This window comes from Entelurus aequoreus, linkage group LG04, assembly GCF_033978785.1.
Source record: "Entelurus aequoreus isolate RoL-2023_Sb linkage group LG04, RoL_Eaeq_v1.1, whole genome shotgun sequence".
NCBI classification, from domain to species: Eukaryota; Metazoa; Chordata; class Actinopteri; order Syngnathiformes; family Syngnathidae; genus Entelurus; species Entelurus aequoreus.
This window is the reverse complement of record NC_084734.1, coordinates 12392734-12404763: the sequence shown is the minus strand read 5'-3', so window position 1 is coordinate 12404763 and position 12030 is coordinate 12392734. Positions and strand designations below refer to the sequence as shown.

The 12030-nt window shown below is 35.0% G+C and overlaps 1 protein-coding gene across 1 annotated transcript in view; it reads left to right on the top strand.

The window, feature by feature from the left end:
• The window catches only part of vegfba (vascular endothelial growth factor Ba), a 54275-nt gene that overhangs the window by 30985 nt on the left and 11260 nt on the right, over positions 1-12030 (top strand). The window contains exon 6 of the mRNA XM_062043425.1: positions 6323-6394. Within this exon, the coding sequence (XP_061899409.1) occupies positions 6323-6394 (72 nt within the window). The remainder of the gene's footprint in view (positions 1-6322; positions 6395-12030) is intronic.

The following is a 12030-nucleotide window of genomic DNA, read 5'->3' as shown; positions in this document are numbered from 1 at the left end:
GAGCGTCAGGACTTATGTGTGTTACATGACTCAGTCAGGACTTATGTGTGTTACATGACTCAGTCGGGACTTATGTGTGTTACATGACTCAGTCAGGACTTATGTGTGTTACATGACTCAGTCAGGGCTTATGTGTGTTACATGACTCAGTCAGGGCTTATGTGTGTTACATGACTCAGTCGGGACTTATGTGTGTTACATGACTCAGTCAGGACTTATGTGTGTTACATGACTCAGTCAGGACTTATGTGTGTTACATGACTCAGTCAGGGCTTATGTGTGTTACATGACTCAGTCAGGGCTTATGTGTGTTACATGACTCAGTCGGGACTTATGTGTGTTACATGACTCAGTCAGGACTTATGTGTGTTACATGACTCAGTCAGGACTTATGTTTGTTACATGACTCAGTCAGGACTTATGTGTGTTACATGACTCAGTCAGGGCTTATGTATGTTACATGACTCAGTCAGGGCTTATGTGTGTTACATGACTCAGTCAGGACTTAAGTGTGTTACATGACTCAGTCGGGACTTATGTGTGTTACATGACTCAGTCAGGACTTAAGTGTGTTACATGACTCAGTCGGGACTTATGTGTGTTACATGACTCAGTCGGGACTTATGTGTGTTACATGACTCAGTCAGGGCTTATGTGTGTTACATGACTCAGTCAGGACTTATGTGTGTTACATGACTCAGTCAGGACTTATGTGTGTTACATGACTCAGTCGGGACTTATGTGTGTTACATGACTCAGTCGGGACTTATGTGTGTTACATGACTCAGTCAGGACTTATGTGTGTTATATGACTCAGTCAGGACTTATGTGTGTTACATGACTCAGTCAGGGCTTATGTGTGTTACATGACTCAGTCAGGGCTTATGTGTGTTACATGACTCAGTCAGGACTTATGTGTGTTACATGACTCAGTCGGGACTTATGTGTGTTACATGACTCAGTCAGGACTTATGTGTGTTACATGACTCAGTCAGGACTTATGTTTGTTACATGACTCAGTCAGGACTTATGTGTGTTACATGACTCAGTCAGGGCTTATGTATGTTACATGACTCAGTCAGGGCTTATGTGTGTTACATGACTCAGTCAGGACTTAAGTGTGTTACATGACTCAGTCGGGACTTATGTGTGTTACATGACTCAGTCGGGACTTATGTGTGTTACATGACTCAGTCAGGGCTTATGTGTGTTACATGACTCAGTCAGGGCTTATGTGTGTAACATGACTCAGTCGGGACTTATGTGTGTTACATGACTCAGTCGGGACTTATGTGTGTTACATGACTCAGTCAGGGCTTATGTGTGTTACATTACTCAGTCAGGACTTATGTGTGTTACATTACTCAGTCGGGACTTATGTGTGTTGCATGACTCAGTCAGGGCTTATGTGTGTTACATGACTCAGTCAGGGCTTATGTGTGTAACATGACTCAGTCGGGACTTATGTGTGTTACATGACTCAGTCGGGACTTATGTGTGTTACATGACTCAGTCAGGGCTTATGTGTGTTACATTACTCAGTCAGGACTTATGTGTGTTACATGACTCAGTCGGGACTTATGTGTGTTACATGACTCAGTCGGGACTTATGTGTGTTACATGACTCAGTCGGGACTTATGTGTGTTACATGACTCAGTCAGGGCTTGTGTGTGTTACATGACTCAGTCAGGACTTATGTGTGTTACATGACTCAGTCAGGACTTAAGTGTGTTACATGACTCAGTCAGGACTTATGTGTGTTACATGACTCAGTCAGGGCTTATGTGTGTTACATGACTCAGTCGGGACTTATGTGTGTTACATGACTCAGTCAGGGCTTATATGTGTTACATGACTCAGTCGGGACTTAAGTGTGTTACATGACTCAGTCGGGACTTATGTGTGTTACATGACTCAGTCGGGACTTATGTGTGTTACATGACTCAGTCAGGACTTATGTATGTTACATGACTCAGTCAGGACTTATGTGTGTAACATGACTCAGTCAGGACTTATGTGTGTTACATGACTCAGTCAGGACTTATTTGTGTTACATGACTCAGTCAGGACTTATGTGTGTTACATGACTCAGTCAGGACTTATTTGTGTAACATGACTCAGTCAGGACTTATGTGTGTTACATGACTCAGTCAGGACTTATGTGTGTTACATGACTCAGTCAGGACTTATTTGTGTTACATGACTCAGTCAGGACTTATGTGTGTTACATGACTCAGTCAGGACTTATGTGTGTTACATGACTCAGTCAGGACATATGTGTGTGTGCTTCAAGTTTAACACGTCTGTCTGAATTTGTACTCCTGTGCAATGTTGGCGTGTGTGTGTGTGTGTGTGTGTGTGTGTGTGTGTGTGTGTGTGTGTGTGTGTGTGTGTGTGTGTGTGTGTGTGTGTGTGTGTGTGTGTGTGTGTCCCTCATGGAGTTAGCATCTGTGTCACTCCCTCCCAGCATCCCCCTAGGGGTGGGCCCACTTCCTGTTGTCACCATAGTGATGATTGTATCTGCCATGTGCTCCCACACTCCACTAATGGGCCACAGTCACGCATCCATTAGGGCTGCACTCACAACAACAACAACAACAACAACAACAACAACAACAACAACAACAACAACAACAACAACAACAACAACAACAACAACAACAACAAGGTACCCGCCATGCCAGGAAATCAAGTTGTTTCAGTCACATTAGAACATTCCTGTCATGCAAGTGTAAACAAAAGGTCAATCAAAACAAAAAAACACACTAACAGTCTTATCATTTAACATTGTAATCATTGTTACTGTAATAATACCATCTTCTGAATCACAGTACATTACTGTATGTCCTTACAACTAGGGTTGTACTCATACCAACATTTTGGTATTGGTACCAAAATATTTTTCGATACTTTTCTAAATAAAGGGGACCACAAAAAATGTCATTATTGTCTTTATTTGAACAACAAATCTTAGGGTACATGAAACGTATGTTTATTTTTGTAATTTAGTCCTTAAATAAAATAGTGAACATACTAGACAACTTGTCTTTTAGTAGTAAGTAAACAAACAAAGACTCCTAATTAGTCTGCTGACGTATGCAGTAACATATTGTGTCATTTATCCACCTATTATTTTGTACACATTATAAAGGACAAACTGTAAAAAATTCTTATTCATCTACTTGTTCATTTACTGTTAATATCTGCTTATTTTCTGTTTTAACATGTTCTATCTACACTTCTTTAAAATGTAATAATCACTTATTTTTCTCTTCTTTGATACTTTACATTAGTTTTGGATGATACCACACATTTAGGTATGGATCCGATACCAAGTAGTTACAGGATCATACATTGGTCATATTCAAAGTCCTCATGTGTCCAGGGACGTATTTACTGACTTTATAAACATAATATGATTTTTTTTAAAAGGAAAAAAGATTTTGTGACGATAAAAAATATTGATGTAATCATAGTAGTATTGACTAGATACACTCCTGTACTTGGTATCATTACAGTGGATGTCAGGTGTAGATCCACCCATGGCATTTGTTTACATTGTGACGCCGGTGAGCTATTGTATCCTCCTACGGTGTGTAGTGAAGCATGTTTAGCTATTCCTTGTCCTGCAGTTATATATATATATATATATATATATATATATATATATATATATATATATATATATATATATATATATATATATACATACAAACCCCGTTTCCATGAGTTGGGAAAGTGAGTTAGATGTAAATATAAACGGAATACAATGATTTGCAAATCATTTTCAACCCATATTCAGTTGAATATGCTACAAAGACAACATATTTGATGTTCAAACTGATAAAAAAAAAAAATTTTGCAAATAATCATTAACTTTAGAATTTGATGCCAGCAACATGTGACAAAAAAGTTGGGAAAGGTGGCAATAATTGGGTATGAAAGTAGATTCCATGAAATGTTCAGTCATTCACAAACAAGGATGGGGCGAGGGTCACCACTTTGTCAACAAATGCGTGAGCAAATTGTTGAACAGTTTAAGAAAAACCTTTCTCAACCAGCTATTGCAAGGAATTTAGGGATTTCACCATCTACGCTCCGTAATATCATCAAAGGGTTCAGAGAATCTGGAGAAATCACTGCACGTAAGCAGCTAAGCCCGTGACCTTCCATCCCTCAGGCTGTACTGCATCAACAAGCGACATCGGTGTGTAAAGGATATCACCACATGGGCTCAGGAACACTTCAGAAACCCACTGTCAGTAACTACAGTTGGTCGCTACATCTGTAAGTGCAAGTTAAAACTCTCCTATGCAAGGCGAAAACCGTTTATCAACAACACCCAGAAATGCCGTCGGCTTCGCTGGGCCTGAGCTCATCTAAGATGGACTGATACAAAGTGGAAAAGTGTTCTGTGGTCTGACGAGTCCACATTTCAAATTGTTTTTGGAAACTGTGGACGTCGTGTCCTCCGGACCAAAGAGGAAAAGAACCATCCGGATTGTTATAGGCGCAAAGTGTAAAAGCCAGCATGTGTGATGGTATGGGGGTGTATTAGTGCCCAAGACATGGGTAACTTACACATCTGTGAAGGCGCCATTAATGCTGAAAGGTACATACAGGTTTTGGAGCAACATATGTTGCCATCCAAGCAACGTTACCATGGACGCCCCTGCTTATTTCAGCAAGACAATGCCAAGCCACGTGTTACATCAACGTGGCTTCATAGTAAAAGAGTGCGGGTACTAGACTGGACTAGACCTGTCTCCCATTAAAAATGTGTGGTGCATTATGAAGCCTAAAATAGCACAACGGAGACCCCCGGACTGTTGAACAACTTAAGCTGTACATCAAGCAAGAATGGGAAAGAATTCCACCTGAGAAGCTTCAAAAATGTGTCTCCTCAGTTCCCGAACGTTTACTGAGTGTTGTTAAAAGGAAAGGCCATGTAACACAGTGGTGAACATGCCCTTTCCCAACTACTTTGGCACATGTTGCAGCCATGAAATTCTAAGTTCATTATTATTTGCAAAAAAAACCAACAAAGTCTATGAGTTTGAACATCAAATATGTTGTCTTTGTAGTGCATTCAATTGAATATGGGTTGAAAATTATTTGCAAATCATTGTATTCCATTTATATTTACATCTAACTCACTTTCCCAACTCATATGAAAACGGGGTTTGTATATATATATATATATATATATATATATATATATATATATATATATATATATATGTATGTGTGGGAAAAAAATCATCTCTACAGGCCTGTTTCATGAGGGGTTTTCCTCAATCCTCAGGAGAAATCTCCTGAGGATTGAGGAAAACCCCTCATGAAACAGGCCTGTAGAGATGAAATAGTCTTGTGATTTTTTTCCCACACATACATATTACGCTCTACCACGGTATCGAGCACTATTTTTTTGGATAATCTAATTAAGACATATATATACATATATATATATATATATATATATATATATATATATATATATATATATATATATATATATATATATATATATATATATATATATATATATATATATATATATATATATATATATATATATATATATATATTTGTAAGAAACTTACTTTATTTGTCCCCATGGAGGCGAGGATTAGTGATTTAGAAGTAGCTAAAACACCGCGGATACATGTTAGCTGCTAACTAGCTAGCCATGTCTTAAAGCACCTCTTCCTGAGGGTGTTTCAGTGTTATAACTTCACCTTTATCTTTACTTTTTACACCAAAATGCGTCCATTCTCCCTTTTCTGCCTACACACTGTGTCTGCTTGTAACTACTCCGTGTGTGCGCGCTGCCGAACATGCTCCTCTGCTCGTAAAACCAGCAATGTCATCGGTCCATCTCAGATGAGCTCGGGCCCGGCGAAGCGTTTCTGGGTGTTGTTGATAAATGGCTTTGGCTGTGCATAGTAGAGTTTTAACTCACACTTACAGATGTAGCGACCAACTGTAGTTACTGACGGTGGTTTTCTGAAGTGTTCCTCAGCCCATGGGGTGATATCCTTTACACACTGACGTGGCTTTTTTCATGCAGTACCGCCTGAGGGATCCAAGGTGCGTAATATCATGGCTTACGTGCAGTGATTTCTCCAGATTGTCTTTACTTTTTGACGATATTACGGAGCGTAGATGGTGAAATCCCTAAATTCCTTGCAGTAGCTGGTTGAGAAATGTTCTTCTTAAAATATATATTGTATTGCTTTTGAAAATGACAAATATGTGGGAAAAGGTTTGGTCTATAACGTGCCCTGAAAAGCCTCTTTTCCTCTTTTTTTGGACATTCAGGCCCAATCACACGCCTACAAGAGTCAAGAAGAAGAGGCGAGGAAAGAAGACGATTGCAGCCACCAGAACTGCGTATGTCAAATATTTTCATCCATTCTTTTTTTTATATCCGCAGTGTATATTTGAACATCCTCTTTGCCTGCGCCTCTGTTTACACGCCGTTATCTGGTCTTCGTTATTTGACACAGTTATTTGGACTTCTTTTACAGCCGCATTAGTCAAGGTCTGACACACACACACACACACACACACACACACACACACACACACACACACACACACACACACACACACACACACACACACACACACACACACACACACACATTCTTGTATTTGTTACCTTCTTGAAACCTCCGAATAATGCCTCCCTCTTTAGGACCACCCTTTCTAGATATATAAGGATTTGTATGTACAACATTAATAATATATACATACTATGCAAATATAAAAAAGCTTGTTGTGAAAAATGAGTTGGAATTTCACAAGAAAATCTTATAATTTTGGCAGTATTATAAAAAAAAGTCGTCGTTTTACTCAACGCAAGTCAAAAAATTTTCAATAAAAATTGAACATTTGTGCAATATTATGATAAAAGTTGGAATTTTACTCAATAACAGTCGCAATTTTACAAGAAAAGCTTAACATTTTGGCAATATTATAATAGTATTCGGAATTTTACTTGGCAAAATTATGACAAAGGTCATAATTTTTACTCAAAAAATGTCACTGTTTTACAAGAACAACAAAAAAAATTGGCAAAAATGTGATAAAGGTCAGAATCTTTTTTGACAAATGTCACCATTTTTGCATTAAAAATTAATAATTTTACATAAGTAATAATTTTGCGAGAAAATATTGCAATATTACAGAAACAAAGAGAATATGAGAAATTATTCCCAATTTTATAAGAAAAAAGTCGACACATTGCTGCCTTTGCACCTGTCAATGTTTACTTTTTATGCAAATTAAATCAACAAGAAATCCTGACTTTGGAGCAATGTTCACGGACTCTAGTATTTTGCTCTCTATAAGATGCAATGGTTTTAACTCATTCACCGGTCCTCATATGGACGGTACTTTTCCTTGTTGACGTCTCAAGAAGGGTATAAATACAAGAACACACACACACACACACACACACACACGCATACACACACACAAATTCTTGCATTTAGTACCCTCCTGAGACCTCCAAAAAATTCCTACCTCTTTAGGACCACCCTTTCTAGATATATAAAGATATGTATTTACAACATTAATAATATATACATACTATGCAAATATAAAAAAGCTTGTTGTGAAAAATGAGTTGGAATTTCACAAGAAAATCTTAGAATGTTGGCAGTATTATAAAAAAAGTATTTGTTTTATTTAACGCAAGTCAAAATTTTACAAGAAAAATTGAACATTTAAGCAATATTATGATAAAAGTTGGAATTTTACTCAATAACAGTCTCAATTTTACAAGAAAAAGCTTAAAATGTTGTAAATTTTATGAAGAGAGTCGTAATTTTACTCGACAAAAGTCACAATTGTATAAGAAAACTTCAAAATTTTGGCAATGTTATAATAATAATCGGAATTTTACTTGGCAAAATTATGACAAAGGTCATAATTTTACTCAAAAAATGTCACTGTTTTACAAGAACAACAAAAAAAATTGGCAAAAATGGGATAAAGGTCAGAATCTTTTTTGACAAATGTCACCATTTTGCATTAAAAATTAATAATTTTACATAAGTAATAATTTTGCGAGAAAATATTGCAATATTGCAGAAACAAAGAGAATATGAGAAATTGTTCCCAATTTTATAAGAAAAAAGTCGACACATTGCTGCCTTTGCACCTGTCAATGTTTACTTTTTATGCACATTAAATCAACAAGAAATCCTGACTTTGGAGCAATGTTCACGGACTCTAGTATTTTGCTCTCTATAAGATGCAATGGTTTTAACTCATTCACCGGTCCTCATATGGACGGTACTTTTCCTTGTTGACGTCTCAAGAAGGGTATAAATACAAGAACACACACACACACACACACACACACACACACACACACACACACACACACACACACACACACACGCATACACACACACATTCTTGTATTTAGTACCTTCCTGAGACCTCCAAAAAATTCCTACCTCTTTAGGACCACCCTTTCTAGATATATAAAGATATGTATTTACAACATTAATAATATATACATACTATGCAAATATAAAAAAGCTTGTTGTGAAAAATGAGTTGGAATTTCACAAGAAAATCTTATAATTTTGGCAGTATTATAAAAAAAGTCGTCGTTTTACTCAACGCAAGTCAAAAAAATTTCAAGAAAAATTGAACATTTGTGCAATATTATGATAAAAGTTGGAATTTTACTCAATAACAGTCGCAATTTTACAAGAAAAGCTTAACATTTTGGCAATATTATACTAGTATTCGGAATTTTACTTGGCAAAATTATGACGAAGGTCATAATTTTACTCAAAAAATGTCACTGTTTTACAAGAACAACAAAAAAAATTGGCAAAAATGTGATAAAGGTCAGAATCTTTTTGGACAAATGTCACCATTTTTGCATTAAAAATTAATAATTTTACATAAGTAATAATTTTGCGAGAAAATATTGCAATATTACAGAAACAAAGAGAATATGAGAAATTGTTCCCAATTTTATAAGAAAAAAGTCGACACATTGCTGCCTTTGCACCTGTCAATGTTTACTTTTTATGCACATTAAATCAACAAGAAATCCTGACTTTGGAGCAATGTTCACGGACTCTAGTATTTTGCTCTCTATAAGATGCAATGGTTTTAACTCATTCACCGGTCCTCATATGGACGGTACTTTTCCTTGTTGACGTCTCAAGAAGGGTATAAATACAAGAACACACACATGCATACACACACACACACATTCTTGTATTTAGTACCTTCCTGAGACCTCCAAAAAATTCCTACCTCTTTAGGACCACCCTTTCTAGATATATAAAGATGTGTATTTACAACATTAATAATATATACATACTATGCAAATATAAAAAAGCTTGTTGTGAAAAATGAGTTGGAATTTCACAAGAAAGTCTTAGAATGTTGGCAGTATTATAAAAAAAGTATTTGTTTTATTTAACGCAAGTCAAAATTTTACAAGAAAAATTGAACATTTAAGCAATATTATGATAAAAGTTGGAATTTTACTCAATAACAGTCTCAATTTTACAAGAAAAAGCTTAAAATGTTGGAAATTTTATGAAGAGAGTCGTAATTTTACTCGACAAAAGTCACAATTTTATAATAAAACTTCAAAATTTTGGCAATGTTAGAATAATAATAATCGGGATTTCACTTGGCAAAATTATGACAAAGGTCATCATTTTACTCAAGAAATGCCACTGTTTTACAAGAACAACAAAAAAAATTGGCAAAAATGTGATAAAGGTCAGAATCTTTTTTGACAAATGTCACCATTTTGCATTGAAAAGTAATAATTTTATATAAGTAAAAATTTTGCGAGAAAATATTGCAATATTACAGAAACAGAGAGGATATGAGAAATTGTTCCCAATTTTATAAGAAAAAAGTTGACACATTGTCAATGTTAACTTTTGTATGCAATTTAAATCAACAAAAAAATCCCGACTTTGGAGCAATGTTCACGGACTCTAGTATTTTGCTCTCTATTAGATGCAATGGTTTTAACTCATTCACCGGTCCTCATATGGACGGTACTTTTCCTTGTTGATGTCTCAGGAAGGGTAGAAATACAAGAACACACACACACACACACACACACATTCTTGTATTTGTTACATTATTGAGACCTTCAAAAAATATATGCAAATGTTAAAAAAAGGCTTGTTGTGAAAAATGAGTTGGAATTTCTCAAGAGAAACTTAGAATTTTGGCAGTATTATAAAAAAAGTATTTGTTTTACTCAACGCAAGTCAACATTTTACAAGAAAAATTGAACATTTAAGCAATATTATGATAAAAGTTGGAATTTTACTCAATAACAGTCACAATTTTACAAGAAAAAGCTTAAAATGTTGTAAATTTTATGAAGAGAATCGTAATTTTACTCGACAAAAGTCACAATTTTATAAGAAAACTTCAAAATGTTGGCAATTTTATAATAATAATCGGAATTTTACTTGGCAAAATTATGACAAAGGTCATCATTTTACTCAAAAAATGTCACTGTTTTACAAGAACAACAAAAAAAATTGGCAAAAATGTGATAAAGGTCAGAATCTTTTTTGACAAATGTCACCATTTTGCATTAAAAAGTAATAATTTTATATAAGTAATAATTTTGTGAGAAAATATTGCAATATTACAGAAACAGAGAGAGTATGAGAAATTGTTCCCAATTTTATAAGAAAAAAGTTGACACATTGTCAATGTTAACTTTTGTATGCAATTTAAATCAACAAAAAATCCCGACTTTGGAGCAATGTTCACGGACTCTAGTATTTTGCTCTCTATTAGATGCAATGGTTTTAACTCGTTCACCGGTCCTCATATGGACGGCACTTTTTCTTGTTAATGTCTCAAGAAGGGTAGAAATACAAGAACACACACACACACTCATTCTTGTATTTAGTAACTTCCTGAGACCTCCAAAAAATGCCTACCTCTTTATGACCACCCTTTCTATATATTTAAAGAAGTGTATTTACAACATTAATAATATATACATACTATGCAAATATAAAAACGCTTGTTGTGAAAAATGAGTTGGAATATCACAAGAAAATTTTAGAATTTTGGCAGTATTATAAAAAAAAAGTCGTCGTTTTACTCAACGCAAGTCAACATTTTACAAGAAAAATTGATCATTTGTGCAATATTATGATAAAAATTGGAATTTTACTAAATAACAGTCTCAATTTTACAAGAAAAGCTTAAAATGTTGTAAATTTTATGAAAATAGTCGTAATTTCAGTCGACAAAAGTCCCAATTTTATAAGATCATTTAAACATTTTGGCAATATTATAATAAGAATCGGAATTTTACTTGGCAAAATTGTGACAAAGGTCATAATTTTACTCAAAAAATGTCACTGTTTTACAAGAACAACAAAAAAATTGGCAAGAATGTGACAAAGGTCAGAATCTTTTTTGACAAAAGTCACCATTTTGCATTAAAAAGTAATAATTTTATATAAGTAATAATTTTGCAAGAAAATATTGCAATATTACAGAAGCAGAAAGAATATGAGAAATTGTTCCCAATTTTATAAGAAAAACATTGCTGCCTTTGCACCTGTCAATGTTTACTTTTTATGCACTTTAAATCAACAAGAAATCCCGACTTTGGAGCAATGTTCACGGACTCTAGTATTTTGCTCTCTATTAGATGCAGTGGTTTTAACTCGTTCACCGGTCCTCATATGGACGACACTTTTTCCTGTTAATGTCTCAAGAAGGGTAGAAATACAAGAACACACACACACACACACACACACACACACACACACACACACACTCATTCTTGTATTTAGTAACTTCCTGAGACCTCCAAAAAATGCCTACCTCTTTATGACCACCCTTTCTATATATATAAAGATGTGTATTTACAACATTAATAATATATACATACTATGCAAATATAAAAACGCTTGTTGTGAAAAATGAGTTGGAATATCACAAGAAAATTTTAGAATTTTGGCAGTATTATAAAAAAAAGTCGTCGTTTT